The following is a 20,934-nucleotide window of genomic DNA, read 5'->3' as shown; positions in this document are numbered from 1 at the left end:
AGTCAAATGCAACCTTAATGTAAAAAGCAATTACTCTCACTTCACCGCTTGAGTTCAGCTCTTTTGTCCATTTTTGAACCAAGGCTGCAATGAGATCTGGAGCCAAGTGGTCCTGGCGGAACCCAAACAGAGCATTGATGAGCAAGTTATTGTTGTGTAAATGCTGTTTGATAATACTGTCAACAACACCTCCCATCATTTCACTAATGGTGATTGAGAGTAGACTGGTAATTGTTTGGTGGGACTTGTCCTGCTTTTTGTGGACAGGACGTGCGTGGGAAATTTTCCACATTGACAAGTAGATGCCAGGGTTGTAGCTGTATTGGAACAGCTTGGCTAGGGGCATGGAAAGTTCTAGAGTACACATCTTCAGTAATACTGCTGGGATATTGTAAGGGCCCATAGCCTAAGCTCTATCCAGTGCCTTCAGCCATTCTTTTATTACATGGAGTGAATCAAATTGGCTGAAGACTGGTAGCTGTGATGCTGGGGACCTCTGAAGGAGGCCGAGATGAATCATCCACTCAGTGCTCCTGGCTGAAAATGGTCACAAATAGTTCAGCCTTATCATTTGCACTGATGTGCTGGCCTTCTCCATCATTGAGGATGGGGATATTTGGGGAATCTCCCCCTCCCATTAGTTGTTTATTTGTCCACCACCTTTCATGACTGGGTGTGACAGGTGAGGCATGAGGGAAGAGCTGGCCAGAATTGACTGCGAGATGAGCCTAGCAGGAAAGACAGTGGAACAGCAATGGCAGGAGTTTCTGGGAGTAATTTGGGAGACACAGCAAAAATTCATCCCTAGGAAGAAGAATCATACTAAAGGGAGAACAAGGCAACCATGGCTGACAAAGGAAGTCAAGGACAGTATAAAAGCTAAACAGAAAGCATACAATGCGGCGAAGAGCAGTGGGAAACCAGGGGATTGGGAAGCCTACAAAGACCAACAGAGGACAACTAAAAAAGAAATAAGGAGGGAGAAGATTAAATATGGGGGTAAACTAGCCAGTAATATAAAAGAAGATTGCAAGAGCTTTTTTAGATATATAAAGGGTAAGAGAGAGGCAAAACTGGACATTGGACCGCTGAAAAATGACGCTGGAGAAGTAGTAGTGGGGAACAAAGAAATGGTGGAGGAACTGAATAGGTACTTTGCGTCAGTCTTCACGGTGGAAGACACGAGTAACATCCCCAGAGTTCAAGAGAGTCGGGGGGCAGAGGTGAGTATGGTGGCCATTACCAAGGAGAAGGTGCTAGGAAAACTGAAAGGTCTGAAGGTGGATAAATCACCTGGACCAGATGGATTACACCCCAGAGTTCTGAAGGAGATAGCTGAAGAGATAGTGGAGGCGTTGTTAGTGGTGATCTTTCAGGAATCACTGGAGTCAGGGAGGGTCCCAGAGGGCTGGAAAATCGCTAATGTAAACCCCCTGTTTAAGAAGGGAGTGAGGCAAATGACGGGAAATTACAGGCCGATTGGCCTGACGTCGGTCGTTGGTAAGATTTTAGAGTCCATTATTAAGGATCAGATTTCAGAATACTTGGAAGTGCACGGTAAAATCGGGCAAAGTCAGCATGGTTTCATCAAGGGGAGGTCATGTTTGACAAATCTGTTAGAATTCTTTGAGGAGGTAACGAGTAGGTTAGACAAAGGAGAGCCAATGGATGTTATCTACTTGGACTTCCAGAAGGCCTTTGACAAGGTGCCGCACAGGGGGCTGCTCAGTAAGTTAAGAGCCCATGGTGTTAGAGGCAAAGTACCAGCATGGATAGAAGAATGGCTGTCTGGCAGGAGGCAGAGAGTGGGGATAAGGGGGTCCTTCTCAGGATGGCAGCCAGTGACTAGTGGAGTTCCGCAGGGGACAGTGTTGGGACCACAACTTTTCACTTTATACATTAATGATCTAGATGAAGGAACTGAGGGCATGCTGGCAAAGTTTGCAGATGATACAAAGATAGGTGGAGGGACAGGTAGTATTGAGGAGGCGGGGAGGCTGCAGAAGGATTTGGACAGGATAGGAGAATGGGCAAAGAAGTGGCAGATGGAATACAACGTGGGGAAGTGTGAGGTCATGCACTTTGGTAGGAAGAATAGAGGCATAGACCATTTTCTAAATGGGAAGAGAATTCAGAAATCTGGAGTGCAAAGGGACTTGGGAGTCCTAGTCCAGGATTCTCTGAAGGTTAACTTGCAAGTTCAGTCGGCAGTTCGGAAGGCAAATGCAATGTTGACATTTATTTCGAGAGGACTAGAATATAAAAGCAGGGATGTGCTGCTGAGGCTTTATAAGGCTCTAGTCAGACCACATTTAGAATATTGTGAGCAATTTTGGGCCCCGTATCTCAGGAAGGATGTGCTGGCCCTGGAGAGGGTCCAGAGGAGGTTCACGAGAACGATCCCAGGAATGAAAAGCTTAACATATGAGGAATGTTTGAGGACTCTGGGTCTATACTCGATGGAGTTTAGAAGGATGAGGGGGGATCTAATTGAAACTTACAGAATCCTGAAAGGCCTGGATAGAGTGGACATGGGGAAGATGTTTCCATTAGTAGGAGAGACTAGGACCTGAGGGCACAGCCTCAGAGTAAAGGGAAGACCTTTTAGAACAGAAATGAGAAGAAATTTCTTCAGCCAGTGAGTGGTGAATCTATGGAATTCATTGCCACAGAAGGCTGTGGAGGCCAGGTCATTGAGTGTATTTAAGACTGAGATAGATAGGTTCTTGATTGGTAAGGGGATCAAAGGTTACGGGGAGAAGGCGGGAGAATGGAGTTGAGAAACGTATCAGCCATGATTGAATGGCGGAGCAAACTCGATGGGCCGAGTGGCCTAACGTCTGCTCCTATGTCTTATGGTCTTATGGACTGCAGATCTTTGATCGGATTCATCTGTCCTGGGATTGCTTAGCTCTGTCTTTCATATGCTGTTTCTGCTGTTTGGCATGTGTATCTTCTTCACCAGGTTGACACCTCATTTTAAGGTATGCCTGGTTCTGCTCCTCTCTCAGAAGGCATGCCCTCCTGCACACTCCATTGAACCAGGGTGGATTGCAATGGTAGAGTGGGGGATATGCTGGTTCACAAGGTTACAGATTGTGGTTGAATACAATTCTGCACCTTATGGCTGCGTGATTATGAGCTGTTAGATCTGTTCTAAATCAAATTTCATTTGGCATGGTGGCAGTGCCGCAAAACATGTTGGAGTGCATCCTTAATGTGGAGACAGAACTTTGTTTCTATAAGGATTCTGTAGCGGTCACTCCTACCAATACTATCATGGATTTTGCAACTGCAACAGGTAGATTGGTGAGGACTGTTGTGTTATTATAATGATATAATCCCTTGGGCTAATTTACTGTACAAGACACAAGACTCCAATCACTCATAAAGGACTGTGTAAACAAATGGTGGGTTCATTTATTAAGACTAGGCGCATGAGAATAATTATGCGTAGGTGTAAAGCTTGAAGGCATCAGAGCTGTGTGTGTGCTCTGCTCAAAGCAAAAGTGTAACTAAGACTGGATCACATGAAATAATTCCCTTCTAATGATGTCATGCTGATATTCCTTAAAGGCATATTACAACAAGGACTAAGTGAGCTTGTGTTGGTTCTCTCACCAACTGCTACAGGACCTGTCTGGAAGATATGTCCTTCAGGACTCGGCCAACTTGGTCAGTCATGGTGCTGCTGAACCACACTTGCTGATGTGAATTGAAGTCCCACATCCAGAGAACATTTTATGCCCTTGCTACACTCAGTGCTTCTTCCAACAGGTGCTCAAACTGGAAGCTGAGAGAGGATAGTGAGTGAGGGTAGTGAGGGAGTAAGTGATAATAAGCAGGAGATTTCCTTGCCTGTGTTTGGCTGGATGCCAGTGGGTCCAGGGTCAATGTTGAGGACTCACAGGGCAACTCCCTCCCAACTGTATGCCAATGTGCCACAACCACTGGGTCTCTCCAGCTGGTGGGACAGGAAATACCCAGGGATGTTAATGGTGATGACTGCAACTTTGGTTGTAAGGTGTGATTCAGTAATTCAGGCTATGTCAGGCTATTACTTGACTAGTCTGTAGGGTAAAAACAAAAAAACTGCGGATGCTGGAAATCCAAAACCAAAACAGAATTACCTGGAAAAACTCAGCAGGTCTGGCAGCATCGGCGGAGAAGAAAAGAGTTGACGTTTCGAGTCCTCATGACCCTTCGACAGAACTTGAGTTCGAGGCCAAGAAAGAGTTGAAATATAAGCTGGTTTAAGGTGTGTGTGTGGGGGGTGGAGAGTTAGAGAGAGAGAGAGGTGGAGGGGGGGGTGGTGTGGTTGTAGGGACAAACAAGCAGTGATAGAAGCAGATCATCAAAAGATGTCAACGACAATAGTACAATAGAACACATAGGTGTTAAAGTTAAAGTTGGTGATATTATCTAAACGAATGTGCTAATTAAGAATGGATGGTAGGGCACTCAAGGTATAGCTCTAGTGGGTTTTTTTTGTTTGTTTTTTTTTATAATGGAAATAGGTGGGAAAAGGAAAATCTTTATAATTTATTGGAAAAAAAAGGAAGGGGGAAACAGAAAGGGGGTGGGGATGGGGGAGGGAGCTCACGACCTAAAGTTGTTGAATTCAATATTCAGTCCGGAAGGCTGTAAAGTGCCTAGTCGGAAGATGAGGTGTTGTTCCTTCAGCTTGCGTTGGGCTTCACTGGAACAATGCAGCAAGCCAAGGACAGACATGTGGGCAAGAGAGCAGGGTGGAGTGTTAAAATGGCAAGCGACAGGGAGGTTTGGGTCATTCTTGCGGACAGACTGCAGGTGTTCTGCAAAGCGGTCGCCCAGTTTACGTTTGGTCTCTCCAATGTAGAGGAGACCAAACGTAAACTGGGCGACCGCTTTGCAGAACACCTGCGGTCTGTCCGCAAGAATGACCCAAACCTCCCTGTCGCTTGCCATTTTAACACTCCACCCTGCTCTCTTGCCCACATGTCTGTCCTTGGCTTGCTGCATTGTTCCAGTGAAGCCCAACGCAAACTGGAGGAACAACACCTCATCTTCCGACTAGGGACTTTACAGCCTTCCGGACTGAATATTGAATTCAACAACTTTAGGTCGTGAGCTCCCTCCCCCATCCCCACCCCCTTTCTGTTTCTCCCTTCCTTTTTTTCCAATAAATTATAAAGATTTTCCTTTTCCCACCTATTTCCATTATAAAAAAAAACAAAAAAAAAAACCCACTAGAGCTATACCTTGAGTGCCCTACCATCCATTCTTAATTAGCACATTCGTTTAGATAATATCACCAACTTTAACTTTAACACCTATGTGTTCTATTGTACTATTGTCGTTGACATCTTTTGATGATCTGCTTCTATCACTGCTTGTTTGTCCCTACAACCACACCACCCCCCCTCCACCTCTCTCTCTCTCTATCTCTCCGCCCCCCACACACACACCTTAAACCAGCTTATATTTCAACTCTTTCTTGGACTCGAACTCAAGTTCTGTCGAAGGGTCATGAGGACTCGAAACGTCAACTCTTTTCTTCTCCGCCGATGCTGCCAGACCTGCTGAGTTTTTCCAGGTAATTCTGTTTTAGTTTTAGTCTGTAGGGTAGCTCTCCCAATTTTCACATAAGCCTCCAGATGTTAGTGAACAGGGTCGACTGGTGCAGTAATTATGGTTTTGTTAAGTGTTGGACTGTACCTTTAAGAATAGTCCTGTGATGTAAGATCACATGATCTGTGTAAATCTATGTGTTAGCAGTGTGGGCTACCTCCACAGTCAGCATAGAATTAGAGATGGAGTTGAAAGCACATATGTAGTTGCTGTTGGGTGTATTGTAAATAAACCTAATTTTTCCACTTAGAAAGTTGCCTGCAGATCAGCTCTATTACAAGTAGATGCCTTGGCCACACTACCTCAAACTGGCGATGAGGATAAATCAAGATAAATCGGCATCGGTACTGTACCTCACACAGCGATTCTGAGTATCAACGTCCATTTAAAATAACAGAAGATATTTTCACCCAAAATGCCACAATTTGGTAGAACTAACCCCTTTCAGCCAGCCACAGATGATTGGTCTCAGTACATAGAAAACCTTGCATTATTCTTTCAAGCAAATAAAATCATGGGGGAAGAGAAGAGGCGAGTGATCCTTTTGAGTACTTCTGGGAGCAAAACCTAAAGTTTGATTCAAAGTTTGACAGCCCTCAGTGCCACAAATTCAAAGAATTTTGAAGAATTAGTGGACCTCGTGAAGGGGCATTTTCAACCCAAGCCCTCAGTCACGATGCAGATGTTCTGGTTCAATTCACAAAATAGAGTCCAGGGTGAGACAATCGCTAGTTATGTGGCAAATTTGAAGCGACTAATGGAACAATGTGAGTTTGGTGAGGCTCTGAACAACATGTTCAGAGATCATTTAGAGTGAGGTGTGAAAGAAGACGCTATTCAGAGAAGATTGCTGGCTGAAGTGAACCTGGATTTTAAGAAGGCATTAGAAATAGCACCAGCCATGGAAAGTGCTGTAAGAGACTCACAAGCAATACAAGGGGTGCAAAATGGCTCTGAACTCCAAATCAGGTGGGAACAATTAGCCAAAAGTGGTGCAAAAAAGCGAGACACTACCACAAAGTGGGAAACAGGCCCCGCGGACCGAAAAATAAAAATAAATAATTTAGCAGCTAAATCGAAGAACAACTTTAATTGATGTAGAAACAATCAGTCTTTTAGCAATTGGCAGTTTAGAAAAATAGAATTTTACTTTTGTCACAGAAGTGGGCATTTAATGAGACAGCACTAAGAGAGATTTAAACAGGCTTGTAAACCAAAGAAGAAGCCCAATGAAATTTACAGTGTAGAAGATCCTGAAATAACAAATTCTGACATTTATTCATTGTGTAACATCAAAGTTGGGAAGACAGAGCCAATATTTGTTACAATAGAAATGAATGGTAAACCAGTAAAAATGGAAGTAGACATGAAAGCTTCCACAACTGTAATTGGAGAACACACTTTCAGATATTTAAATAATGGTGAACATCAATTAAATTTGGAACAAACATCTGCCAAGTTGAAAATGTACACAGGTGAAAAAATCCAAGCCAAAGGTATCACCAGAGTCGCTGTCCATTATAGAAACCAATCAGCACAGCTTTCCATGATGGTGGAAATAGGTGAAGGGGAAAGTCTTCATGGGCAAGATTTGTTAAAGGAGATTAATTAAACTGGTCCAAAATCTTCCAATTGAGAGCAAGTGGGCTACCAGAGCTGCTTAAAAAGTATGCCACCATCTTCAAGGACGAAATGGGAAAAATCCAAGGTCTGCAGGCCAAGATTTACATGGATCCTGAAGCAACCTGTCACTTCATGAAAGCAAACTGGTGCCATACGCCATGAGAGAGAAGGTTGATGCTGAGCTGAACCGGCTAGAGAGGCTGGGTGTCATAAAAGCAGTTCTGTTCTCAGAGGGGGCAGCACCCATAGTCCCTGTCCTTAAACCAGAGCAAAGCATCCAAATTTGTGGGGACTATAAACTAACAGTCAACAGAGCAACCATACTGGACAGATACCCAATTCCAAACATTGAAGACCTATGTGCCAAACTAGCAGGAAGGACAACGTATACAAAGCTTGATATGAATCACGCATATCAGCAATTAGCAATGGATGACGCCTCCTGGGAATTCGTCACAATTAATACCCATAAAGGATTGTACCAATATACGTTTGCCTTTCAGTGTTTCCTCAGCCTGTGCCATCTTTCAGAGAATAATGGAAAGCTTACTGAAGGGGCTACCCCAGTTTGGATTCTATTTAGGCTATGTGCTGATACCTAGATTCGCTGAAAAGAAACATTTGGCACATTTTAAAGGAACATTTAAAGAAACGTTTAAACATTTAAAGGAACATTTTAAAACACTCTTTACAAGCAGAAGTGCGACTGAAAAAGGAAAATTGCACTTTTCAAGCAAAGGAAGTAATCTATTTGGGCCACTGGGTAGATTCTCAGAGGTTACAACCGGGTGAAGAGAAGGTTAAAGCAATAAGAGAGGCACTTGCACCCAAGGACGCCTCTGAACTTAAATCATTTTTAGGAATGATAAATTATTATGGGTGATTTTTACCTAATTTATCTACAGTTCTGGCCTCTCTGCATTTACTGCTAAGAAAGAACCAATGTTGATCTCAGGAGGCACCACAAAAAGAAGCTTTCATGAAAGTGAAACAGCTGTTACACTCATCCAATCTGTTAGTGCATTATGACCAGATAACAGACTTGGTGCTAACATGTGATGCGTCTACCTATGGAGTGGGAGCTGTACTATCTCATAGGATGGACAACGGGAAAGAGAGACCAATAGGCTATGTGTCCAGGAGGCTTACCACAGCTGAAAAAGGATATTCTCAGATTGAAAAGGAAAGTCTGTCAATCATTTCTGGTGTAAAAAAAAATCACCAATATGTGCACACTGGCATTTCACGATTGTATCAGACTACAAACCACTGTTGGGTTTGTTTAGTGGGGAAAAGGCTATACCACCCATAGCCTTAGCAAGAATACAACGATGGGCCCTAATTTTGGTGGCTTATGAATAAACCTTTGTGAAAAGGCCTGGCATTCACATTGCAAATGCCAATGCCCTGGGTCACTTGCCCTTACAAGAGAATGACAAACACATCCCAATTCCACATGAACCCATTTACTGTTAAATTTTCTAGATTCCCCACCAGTATGTGCCTGACAGATCTGAGACTGGACAAGTTGGGATCCAGTCCTATCTCAAGTGTGAGACCAAGTGCTACATGGTTTGTCCCAGAAGCAGTCTTTAATGAAATAAAACCGTTCTTCAACTGAAGGCACAAGATGAGCAGTCAAGATGGCATGCTATTGTTGTGTGCACGGGTAATATTCCTTCAAAGGGAATGGGAGCCACTTTTAATCGAACTACACAGTGCCTATCCAGGGATCTCCTGAATGAAGACCATTGTGCGCAGCTACCTATGGTGGCTGGGGGTGGATGGTGATATTGAAAATATGATAAAGCATTGTGTGCAATGTTAGCAGCTGCAAAAGTTGTCAGTGGCAGCTTCATTGTATCCTTGGGAATGGCCTGGTAGACTCTGGGTATGGTTACACACACCTCGTGGACCCTTCCTTGGAACAATGTTTCTACTAATTATAGATGTCCATTCAAGTGGTTAGATGCAGTGAAGTCACCAACACCAGGCTCTACAATAGAGAAACTATGCCAAAGTTTCACCATCCATGGACTACCAGAAGTAGTCATATCCGATAACGGCTCTGCATTCATGAGTACTGAGTTCCAACAATTTATCAGCCTCAACAGTGTCACCCGTGTGAAGGCTGCACCATACCATCCGTCATCAAATGGACTGGTGAAAAGGGCAGTTCAAACTTTTAAGGTGAGCATGAAGAAGTTAACAGATGATTTATTGGAGACCAAGCTTGCACGTTTTCTTTTTCACCACAGAAGGACCCCCCACAAGGCAGGAGCGAACTTGCAGAATTGTTGATGAGATGCCATCTTAGGACAAGAATGAGCCTAATATTTCCAAATTTGGAGGGGAAGGTGGGAAAGAGTCAAGGAAACCAAAAAGCTACACACAACTAGTTGTGAGAAACAATTTACTTTTGGAGAAGCAGTATAAGTGAAGAATTTCGGCGGAGGACCGAAGTGGTTACCGGGTAAAGTAAGTTATGTGAACGGATCATTATCATACCATGTGGAAGTAGAAGGCCGGATCATCTGTAAGCATGTGGACCATTTAAGGAAAAGAGAGATACCACAACAAGATATGGTTCCACCTATAACCATTACTGAACCAATGTTTCCTGCTGAAGATGCTCAACCAAGGACGGACATGTCTGATGTCTCTGCCAGAGTAGAAGACACTGAACTGCAAGTGCCCACCGAGGTACCTGATGTTCATGCAGTTCCAGAGAATGTGGTTCCTGAAAAAAAATCTGAAGTAGTGGAGTTGCGACGTTCCACATGAATCAGGAAACCACCTAAAGGACTGCACTTGTTAAGTTCATGATCTGTATAAATATTACAATGTCGAGATAAATATACTTATAAAAACAACATGTGCAGCAAAATTATAGGGGGAGGAATATTGTAATTATGGTTTTGTTAAATGTTGGACTGTACCTTTAAGAATAGTCCTGTGATGTAAGATCACATGTAAATCAATGTGTTAGTAGCATGGGCTACCTCCACAGTCAGTGTGGAGATAGAGATGCAGTTGAAAGCAGACATGTAGTTGCTTCTGGCTGCATTGTAAATAACCCTAATGTTTCCACTTAGGAGGTCAAATCTATCGCAAATAGGCGACAAGGCCACACTACAACAAATGGGCAGGTACCTAGGTCAATGCCGGGTGGCCTGTCCAATTTTGTTCTTTTTCAACTTTTCTGTAGCAATTTGACACAACCGAATAACCACATTGTTATAATGATGCTACTACCAGGTAGAGAAAATGTAATAACAACCTTAAAACTTGTACCTATACTCCTTTCAGAAGTATACTATACACATGCTCCTCACGGAGTTAAACTACACATGTATTCCTTACAAAGGTATGCCAGCACATATCCATGTGTAAAATCTAAATTATATAGCATTCACAGCTTCAACAACACTCAAGAAGTTTGACACCATCCAGGACAAAGCAACTGCTTCATCAGCACCCATCCACAAGTTTTAACATTCACGTCCTCTACCATTGGCACATCATGGCTGCAGTAAGTACCATCTACAAGATGCACTGCCAAGGCTTATTTAACAGCACTCCACAAACCCATGATCCCTAATATCTCAAAAGACAAGGACAAAACATGCACAAGAACACCACCACCTGCAATTCCTCAACAAGTCACAAACCATCTTGACTTGGAAATATATTATCGTGCCTTCATCATTCCTGTGTCAAAATCCTAACAGCACTGTCAGTGTCCTTACACCACACAGGCTGCAATAATTTAGGAAGGTGGCTCACCACCACCTTCTTAAGGGCAATTAGGGATGGGCAATAAACACTGGCCTTGTCGGTGATGCTCATATCCCATTAACACAAAAAATATTAACATATCAAATGTACAGGTTCTCTAAAACAAAAATAAAAATACCTGGAAAAACTCAGCAGGTCTGACAGCATCTGCGGAGAGGAACACAGTTAACGTTTCAAATCTGTATGACTCTTCAACAGACTCAAAACGTTAACTATGTTCCTCTCCGCAGATGCTGCCAGACCTCCTGAGTTTTTCCAGGTATTTTTATTTTTGTTTTGGATTTCCAGTATCTGTAGTTTTTTGCTTTTATCTACAGGTTCTCTACCTTTTTCAGCAGCAGCAGGTTTTCGTATCTTTACTTTCTCTATAAAATGGAAATAGCATTTTAGATTTTTTCACTCTTGATGAACAGCAATACAATTTGTAAAAAGTATAGCCTTCATGAGAACAGCAAAAACAAATAGCCTGGTTCATAGGCATACAATATTAGAACATTCAGCACGATGTGCTGCAGCATGTAATGCCAGCACAGCCTGGAATTTTTGCAGGAGGCATTCCAATTTTCTGCTGCAACTTCAACAGGAGTGATGTTATCAAGTGTTTGTGACATTTCTCTGAGGCATCTGTCAATACTCCAACAAAGTTACAGAGGGAGATCAGGGAACACCATCATCAGCACTGAATTGAATGGGGAAACAGGCTTGAAGGGCTAAATGGCTTATCCTGTTCCTATGTCCCTAACACCTGCAGAGATTTTACCCTCAGTTTTTAACAAAAATAAAGTTTCATTTTTTGATGATACATCTAGTCAAATTTTCGAAGAGCTTTTAAGAAGAAAATGTTTCTAATTTTGTTTTTTCTGGCCCAGAAGGTATGTAGTCATGTTATGGTACAGATCAGTAGATATTAGTTCCCTCCAATATTTTCATTATATAGCCATCTTCACGAGTGAGCCTAGACAGTGACTATCAACCAGTTGTTTGATAATGTGTAACATCACATTGTAGAGCATTTGTGTTCTTGTGCAATTGCCATCTAGGCACTTTGCAACAAAAAGACAAGAGCAGGAATCTTAGTTCATTGCCCCATTATTTCCGGGGTACTGAGTCCAAGGGCTAATTTTCACCTTTAACAGTCCTGCTACAAAGCTTTATGAATGATCGAGGATCTTGTCACAGGCTGCCTTGAATTTCTGTCCATTTACTTTGATGGGAAGAAAACTGAGGAGCAGGGTAAGACGGAAGGCACCCAAATTCCCAACATGCACTTTTGCAAAGTTCCCTTTAGGGGTTGCTAAATGCAATGGTAAAGTCATACCAATTCTCCTAACTCTTGAGTTGTTTTCACAATGAATGCTTCAAAGCAATATTACTCAAAGGAACCTTAAAGGTGTCAAACATGCAAAAACCATTGTTGTTGTATGGCCTACTAATATCCACCCAGCAGAGGTCAAATGCCAACTGGCTGACATTTCCTCCTACCTGCCCTGGAACAAGACCTCACCACTGAACATCAAGCCATTGTATCCAGGGCTATCACTGACCTGAGATTTTCACTCGACAGCCTCCAACCTTGTAGACCCCCATCGCTGAACTGCACACTTCCACCTCCCTCCCAAAATCCATAAACAAGACTGCTCTGGTTGACCCATTATTTCAGTCTGTCCTGTCCCACTGGACTTATTTCTTCCTATCTCAACTCTAATTTTTCTCCCCTTGTCCAGACCCTTCCTACCTACATCCATAGTTTTTCTGATGCCTTACGTCACTTCAACAGTTTCCAGTTTCCTGGCCCTAACTGTTTCCCTTTCACTCTGGAGCCCAATCCCTGTGCACCTCCATCTCCTACCAGGAGATCTGTGACCTCTCTGCTTCTTCCATGAATGGAGCCCCAACGCAGACCATATTAAGCACTACCATCTTCTGCTTGACTGAGCTTGTTTGCATACTGAACAAACTTCTCCTTCAACTCCAGTCACTTTCTCCAAATAGAAAGTGTTGCTATGGGTACTCACATGGGTCCTAGCTATGCCTGCCTTTTGGTGTAATTTGTGGAACAATCCCAATTCCAGACCCACTCAGGCCTCTTCCCTCAACTCTTTTTACAGTACACTGATGACGGTTTTGGTGCCACTTACCACAAACTCGAACATTTCACTGACTTCGTTTCCAATTTCCATCCTTCTCTCACCTTCACCTGGTCCATCTCTGACTCTTCCCTTCCTGGACTTCTGTGTCTCCATTTCTGGAGAGAGGCTATTAATCAATATTCAATATAAGCCCACAGACTCTTACAGCTACCTTGACTACACATCTCATACCCTGCTTCCTATAAGGATCCTATTATCCCAGTTTCTCCCTCTCCACATTTATTCGGATGATGCAAACTTCTAGACTAGCGCTTCTGACATGTCCTCCTTTTTTGGCAATGCAGGATTCAACCCGATGTGGTTGACACAGCCCTCCATCATGTCTGATCTATTTCACACACTCCTATTCTCACCCCGTCCCTCCCAGAATCATCATACGGTTCCCCTGATCTTCACCTTCCACCCCACTAGCCTTCGTGATCAATGAATCATCCTCTGGCATTTCCACCACCTCCAGAACGATGCAATCACCAAACACATCTTCCCCTGTCCCCCCATTTCAGCATACCAAAGAGTCCATTCCCTCCGTGACACCCTGGTCCAGTCCTCAGTCACCTACCACGTCCCTTCCCTTTCCTATGACATCTTTCCACGCAAGCACAGGAGATGTAACACCTGCCCTTTTATCTCAACCCTTCTCATCATGCCTTCCAAGTGAAATAGCGATTTACTTGTAGTTCTTTCAATTTAGTATACTGTATTCGCTGCCCCAATGTGGTCTCCTCTACATAGGGGAGATCAAACACAGGCTGGGTGACCCCTTTGTGGAATACCTCTGTTCAGTGCACAATTATGAAATGAGCTTCCTGTTGTTTGTCATTTTCATTCTCCACCTTGCTCCCACTCTGACCTTTTTGTCTTTGGCCTGCTATAGTGTTCCAATGAAGCTCAACGCAAGCTCGAGGAACAGTGCCTCATCTTTTGACACAGCACTCTACAGATTTCTGGACTCAACACTGAGTTCAGCAATTTTAGATCATAACCTCTACTTCCATCTTGTTCTATGTTTATTTTGCTGGTTCAGTCTTGTCTCATTTCTTTCTTTATTCCTTCCTGTTGCATTCTATGCAGCCATTCACACCTCATTGGATACACCTTTTGTTTATTTACTATTCCTATCACCACTCTCTTGTTTTTGTACAATGAAACATGTTGTCATTTAATCTCTCTTTCCCTCCACCCTATCACAGACCTTCCCTTTTGTTCCTCCTGCCCTTCCACCCTCCCTTCCATTGGCTCAAAACCTATTATATTTCTATCTTTTTTCAGTACATGTGAAAGGTCATCAACCTGGACTGTTAACTCTGTTTCTCTCTCCATAGGTGCTGCCTGACCTGCTGAGTGTTGTTATTATGGGAAATGTGACCCTGGTACAGTAGGGTATAGTATAATTATAACCATCTGTAATTCCTGGCTTATAAGCATAGTCTATGGAAAACATTTCATGGTTGAAGAGATACTCAAAAAGCAATTTTGGTATAGATTCACTAATCCTGCATTCCCAGCAGGCAGCCATGTTCAAAAGGGAGAAAGAGGCACAGAAAAAACTTCACCATCCATCACTGAGTCTGAGATCAGCCACACCCATTAGAATCAGATTTACCCTTTTACCAACAAGTGTTTGTTTACTGCCCATCCAGAAGATATATATATATATATATTATATGTCAACCTGGCTACTTTATAAAATTATTATTTTCAGTTTTTTTTAAATGGACAAAGCTTTGCCCTGACTAGCAACAAAATGAGCTATTCCATACCTGAATGCTGGAGATTGTGAGGCAAGCCTAATAGGGCTTCATGTGAGTAGTCCCCTGAACGATGCCCCAATGGGTAATGCAGCAGAGCAGGCAGAACCGCTCACTACAGAAACTTACCTTTTCGAGGGTATGGCACTCTGTGTGTCTGAGCCAGACAAATTCCCAGAGAGTTTCCAAAGTTTTGACCATCAGGAACAGTGTCCACCTACCTGTTCCAAAATATGAGGAAGTCTGTGATACTTCTCTGGGACACTGGGGCCACCCAGTCCTGAATGCTGGAGGGAAACTTAAACCTACCCCTGAGTCCTCCCTGAAGGCTAAAGCCCTGATCAGTGGAGTGAGAGGAGGATCTGTCTTTGCATCCCTCTTTAAGGTCTATCTAGAGTGTGACCTTGTTTCAGCCCTAGTACAGTAGGAATTGTCCCTAAGCTATCAGTAGCATGACTCAATTCCCTCCTTGGGAACGAGTTGGCCAAGACGAGGCAGCAGAAATCTGCAGAAGGGCAGAAAGCTGAAGGAGGTCCAGAGGCCCAAAAGGGTGGGATAGCACCCACAGACCTTGAGCGAGAGCTGCTCAAAGGAAGCAAGGCTGAAGCCAGGTCAGCAAAATTAAACAGGGTCCAGGGAAGGACCCTATGTATGTTTAGCAACAATGCAAAGACAAAACCTTTTTGCACCTATACTAAACTTATGGAACATAAAGCCATGTAAAACCACAAATTGACTGAGTACAAATGAGTGAGAGACCCTCCTACAGAAAAGTCTTACCTCCATTCACCAATATGAGGCTACATTTATACTGTAGGTAAAACCACCTGGCACTGATGTTACAATTGTAGTGCAAATGAACCCCAAGAAAGTGTAATGTCAAATTAAAGTTCTATTCAGTTTAAATGCTCACACTAATTTAAGGCAGCTTTACACTGATCAGATCCGGATCTTTCATGTTTACCATTTCTGCTTTTAGAAATCAAATCATCTTTCTAATATTTGAACAGTTTATGGGAAAAATATATCCAATATGTTTTTCTATTGATTGTCATTCTTCAGTTGAATTTTAGTGTCAACAACTTTTTCTCAGCAAATACAACCTTTGTAATAATAGAAACCATGCAATGCCGAGTTTCGAGTCAAACCTTAATTAAGTAGTAAAATTCAAAACTGTTGGGTGAATAGACGTTCCTGCTAAATGATATTTCCGAACCAAAGTAATCTAATGTCAACCCTGGCTTGATGTAAATATTCTTGAGTCAGGATATTTTTGAAAAACATGAAAAAGAAATTTATTTACATATAAACACAATCATCAGCTAAAATGAATAAGTTCAAAATCACAAGCTGGATAATGCAAATGTTAATGTTTCGAGTCCATATGACCCTTCTTCAGGCCTCTGAAAAAAGGTCATACAGACTCGAAATGTTAACTTTGTTTTTCCCTCTCCACAGATGCTGTCTGACCTGCTGAGTTTATCCAGCATTTTCTGTTTTTGTTTCAGATTTCCAGCATCCGCAGTGTTTTGCCTTCATACTAAAATAATGGATGTTCTAACCATTCCTTCTTAATCGTCTCTGTTATGCAAATTTAAGAGACAGCTTAACCTGATCAACAGAGCCATGGTTCCATCTCTTCTTGAATTTTCATAAAATGCATGGCTCATAATATAATTGCTGAGATCAGAAGACATAGGTCTTGTATCCTTCAGAGCAAAAGATGAACTCAACATTTGAGTTCACCTGAATTCTATTCAGCGCACGTTACTAGTTTATATATGAGCACCGAATGGGGAGTGAAAAGCATTCTTCTATTATACTGTGCTTCCATTCTTCACCTTAAATAACATGGAATTCATCGAAAGCAGCAGTGTAGCCTATGCAGGTGGTAATGTTTCAGGCACTGCCTCATCTGTGCGCAACGTTCCACCAGAGGGATCTTCTGCAACTCACGTCCGGCTCTTTGCCCTTGTTCCAGTGCTGGGTTCCCCTGTTCCAGAAAACCAATTCAGCAGCGGGAGCCTGTGAGATTAACACACATGTAGAAGCGGCCCTGAGAACAGCCAGAGGAGCAGCTGGAACAGCGAGGATGGGGGGAGTAACAGTCAATGTACTGGCTGTGGTGCGCGAGGAGACAGGCGATTATGCTGGATTGAGATGAAGACTGAGAGCTCGGCCACAATTTAACCTGAAACAGCCAGAAACTTCCAACTTCCATTGTCTCCAGTGAACCAAGAGAGAATCCTTTAGAATTGCAATGTTTCAACCACCATTTTGAGGACCCAGTGACAGGACTCACCACCTGGTTACTGCCCAGAGTGGCACAGCATGGGCCAGCAGCAAGATCGCGAGACCAGCACTATTTTTATTGAATCCCAGGGAAAGAGGTCCTGTCAGAAGGAGGAAAGAGAACAGTAGGAGTATGGGTGTCCGTATGTCCTAGGCCCACATAATGGAGCCTGGTGTCCAGTCAGCTTGGACCCCCTTTCCATTGGACCAAGGCCTTGCTCCGTCAGGCCTGTGTGGTAGCTCGTGTGCAACAGCCACCCCACGTTAAAAGAACTCACGTGCAGACATCTTCCACCCACTTAAAATGAATTTCAGGACCTGGAACGTAAGGGCCCTTCATGGAGAACCCTAACAGTGACAAACCAGAATGGCGTACTGCTACTGCTTCCCAGGAGCTCAAACTTTTCAATATTGACATCGCTGCCCAAAGTGAGACCCAGCGGGCAGGTGAAGGCCAACTCAAGGAACAAGGTGGTGGTTACACCTTCTTCTGGAAATGTAAACCAGTAGAAGATCGCCACATCCACGAGGTTGGCTTCGTCATTAAAAACAAACTAGTCGGCCATCTCAAAGGCACCCCTCGTGGGATAAATGAGCACCTCATGATCCTTTGGCTCACCCTAGCCAGGACCAATGTGCTTCAGTCCTCAGCACGTACACCCCAACACTGGATGCTACAGACAAGTCCAAAGAGGAATTTTACTCCAGTCTCAAACAATCCCTAGCCCAAGTCCCAATGGGCATAAGCTGATCCTCCTTGGCAATTTCAATGCCAAAGTTGGGAACTTTTCTCCTTCTGACAGGACCTCTTTCCCTGGGATTCATAAAGAAGAGTGCTGGCCTCGCAATCTCACTGCTGGCCCGTGCTGTGCCGCTCTGGACAGTAACCACCAGGCGGTGATTCCTGCCACTGGGTCCTCGAGATGGTAGTTGAAACATTGCAGGCCTAAAGGATTCTCTCTTGGTTCACTGGAGACAATGGAAGTTGGAAGTTTCTGGCTGTTTCAGGGTAAATTGTAGCCGAGCTCTTGGTCTCCATCTCAATCCAGCGCAGCCGCCTGTCTCCTCGGCACCCCAGTCATGCATTGACTGTTACTCCCCCGGTCCTCACTGCTCCTCTGGCCATTCCCAGGGCCACTCCTACGTGTGTGTCAATCTCACAGGCACCCACTGCCGAATTGGTTTTCCAGAACAGGGGAGACTGGCGCCAGGACAAGGGCTCTGTGAAGATGTAATCAGCAGCGCGGGGGTAGGAAAATCCAACACCAATGGTACCCTGCTCTTGAAAAAATGCTTAGAAATGGCCTTGTCATTAACAACACCTTGTTCCTTCAGAGACAAGTACAAGGCCTCCTGGCACCACCCTCGCACCAAGCACTGGCAGCACTGGCACCTGCTCGACTACATCATTGTCCGAGTGAGGAATTGCAAGGACATGCATATCACCCACGCCATGACAGGAGCTGACAACTGCTGGACGGACCACCACCCAATTTGCTCTACCATCAACATCAATGTAGCCTAAAAGCAACGATGGCAACATAAACAATGCTCAGGGAAATCAACACAGAGGCACTCAAGGACCCTGATAAGAGACCCCTATTCAGCCATTGCCTCACTGCCAACCTAGTGACTCCCACTGGCCCAGAGACGCAGTGTGTTCATAGTGCCTGATCTGCCCTCAAGGCCTCCATCATCAGCACTTGTGAAGATGCACTTGGTCACTCAACCAGGAAACACCAAGACCGGTTTGATGAAAATGACCAGGAGATCCAGAAGCTGACAAGCCGCAAGCACAAGGCATTTCTGAACCTGAAACAGCAACCCAGCTCGAGAGCAAGAAAGCAGCTCTACAGATGGCTGAAGACTGCGGTCCAGCAAAAAACCCATTCCCTGAAAAACAGATAGTGGGTGGAGAAAGTGCAGGAGATCCAACAGTTAGCTGACAACCATGATGTGTGAGGTTTCTTTAGCGCAGTCAAGACCACCTATGGCCCAAGCAGTCAAGGCCCCACTGCACTGCTGGGCAAGAATGGAGCTAAAGAAAACCCCTAACATTCAGCGGAGTGTAAGAAAGGAAAGTCCAAAGAAGATCTTCTGGTCAAAGGAAGAACAGGAACCTGGAAAAGGTCCTGCTAAGTCAAGTTAAGAGTGAAGGGTAGAGAAAAGCTCCAACTTTAAAGTTTAAGGTTCCAAACTGCAGAAAGCACTTTTTAAGCGAGAACAGCTTGCAAGAGACAAGAAGGTCCAAAGAGACAACTGAAGGTCTGTAACTCTTTGTTATGGGCATGTGAAGCAGTGGTACTGTTGACTGCTGAGTTGGTGAGAGAGAGTACATGGAAGACAGCTTGAATGCATGTGGTGATCCAGGGGATGGGAACATCAGAAGGAGAGTTTGAAACCATGAAGGTGAACCCTTGCAGGAGGCGTCTGAGAGAAAGCGTCAGTTTGGGAGAAGATTCCAAAGCAGGTTCTTGGAGTGTGGAAATTAGAAACCCTTGTGTGAAAGACGGGGTGCAGTGAGACTGGTTGAGACATCTGTCATTTGATTTCAGAGTGTGGTGTGTCTGACCACAGGGTGCTATTGGTTTACCATAAGACCATAAGACGTAGGAGCAGAAGTAGGCCATTCGGCCCATCGGGTCTGCTCCACCATTCAATGAGATCAAGGCTGATCCGATAATCCTCAATTCCACTTTCCTGCCTTTTACAAATAAGCCTTGATTCCCTCACTGATTAAAAATCTGTCTATCAGAGCTTGAATATACTTAAAGACCCAGCCTCTACAGCCCTCTGCAGTAAAGAATTCCACAGATTCAAAATGGACACATGAACTGTGTACTTACTGTGAACATTAAGGTATAAGATTGCTTTTGTAACTTGTTTTATTCTTACAAATCTGTATATATCTGTAAAGGTACAGTTGTGAGTGAATATGTATTATTAAATAGTTCATCTTTTCTTGTTGAATAAATGTTTTATTCTTTTGTTAAAAGTTCATCAGCTGACTCCTGTGACTCTGTTCAGTAGCTGCTCTCCATGTTTCTAAACAAACAAGTAATAGTTAGGATCTATCAAGCTGGGTTCCACCCTGGGATCAGGCTTGTCCAAGGGTAACTTCAGCTGGGGTCATAACACTCACCAACATGCGTCTCACAGATGCATCTGTCAATGACAGTATCGGTAGGAGTGACCACCTCACAGTCCTTGTGTAGATGAAGTCCCGCCTTCACATTGAGGATATCCTCCATTGTGTTGTACGGCACTACCACTGTGCTAAATGGGATAGATCTAGCAAGTCAAGACTGGGCATACATGAAGCACTGTAAACCATCAGCAGCAGCAGAATTTTCCTCAACCACAATCCGTAACCTCATGTCTCAGCTTCCCCCCTGCTCTACCATTGCCACAAAGTGAGGGGGTCAACCCTGGTTCAATGAAGAATGCAGGAGGGCATGCCAGGAGCAGCACCAGGCATAACTAATAATGAGGTGTCAACTTGGTGAAGCTACAACACAAGACTACTTGCCTGCCAAACAGCATAAGCAGCAAGCGATAGAGATAAGTGATTCCACAGCCAATGGATTAGATATAAGCTCTGCAGTCCTGCCACATTGAGTTGTGAATGGTGGTGGACAATTAAACAACTCACTGGAGGAGGAGGGTCCACAAATACCCCCATCCTTAATGATGAGAGAGCCCAACACATCAAT

General features: G+C 43.8%; 1 protein-coding gene across 1 annotated transcript in view; it reads right to left on the bottom strand.

Moving 5' to 3' along the window:
• The window catches only part of trdn (triadin), a 389,006-nt gene that overhangs the window by 21,555 nt on the left and 346,517 nt on the right, over positions 1-20,934 (bottom strand). The window contains exon 16 of the mRNA XM_041187396.1: positions 11,358-11,396. Within this exon, the coding sequence (XP_041043330.1) occupies positions 11,358-11,396 (39 nt within the window). The remainder of the gene's footprint in view (positions 1-11,357; positions 11,397-20,934) is intronic.

The sequence above is a fragment of the Carcharodon carcharias genome, chromosome 5, assembly GCF_017639515.1.
Source record: "Carcharodon carcharias isolate sCarCar2 chromosome 5, sCarCar2.pri, whole genome shotgun sequence".
Taxonomy (NCBI): Eukaryota; Metazoa; Chordata; class Chondrichthyes; order Lamniformes; family Lamnidae; genus Carcharodon; species Carcharodon carcharias.
The sequence above is the reverse complement of the archived record's forward strand: the minus strand, read 5'-3'. Positions and strand labels throughout refer to the sequence as shown.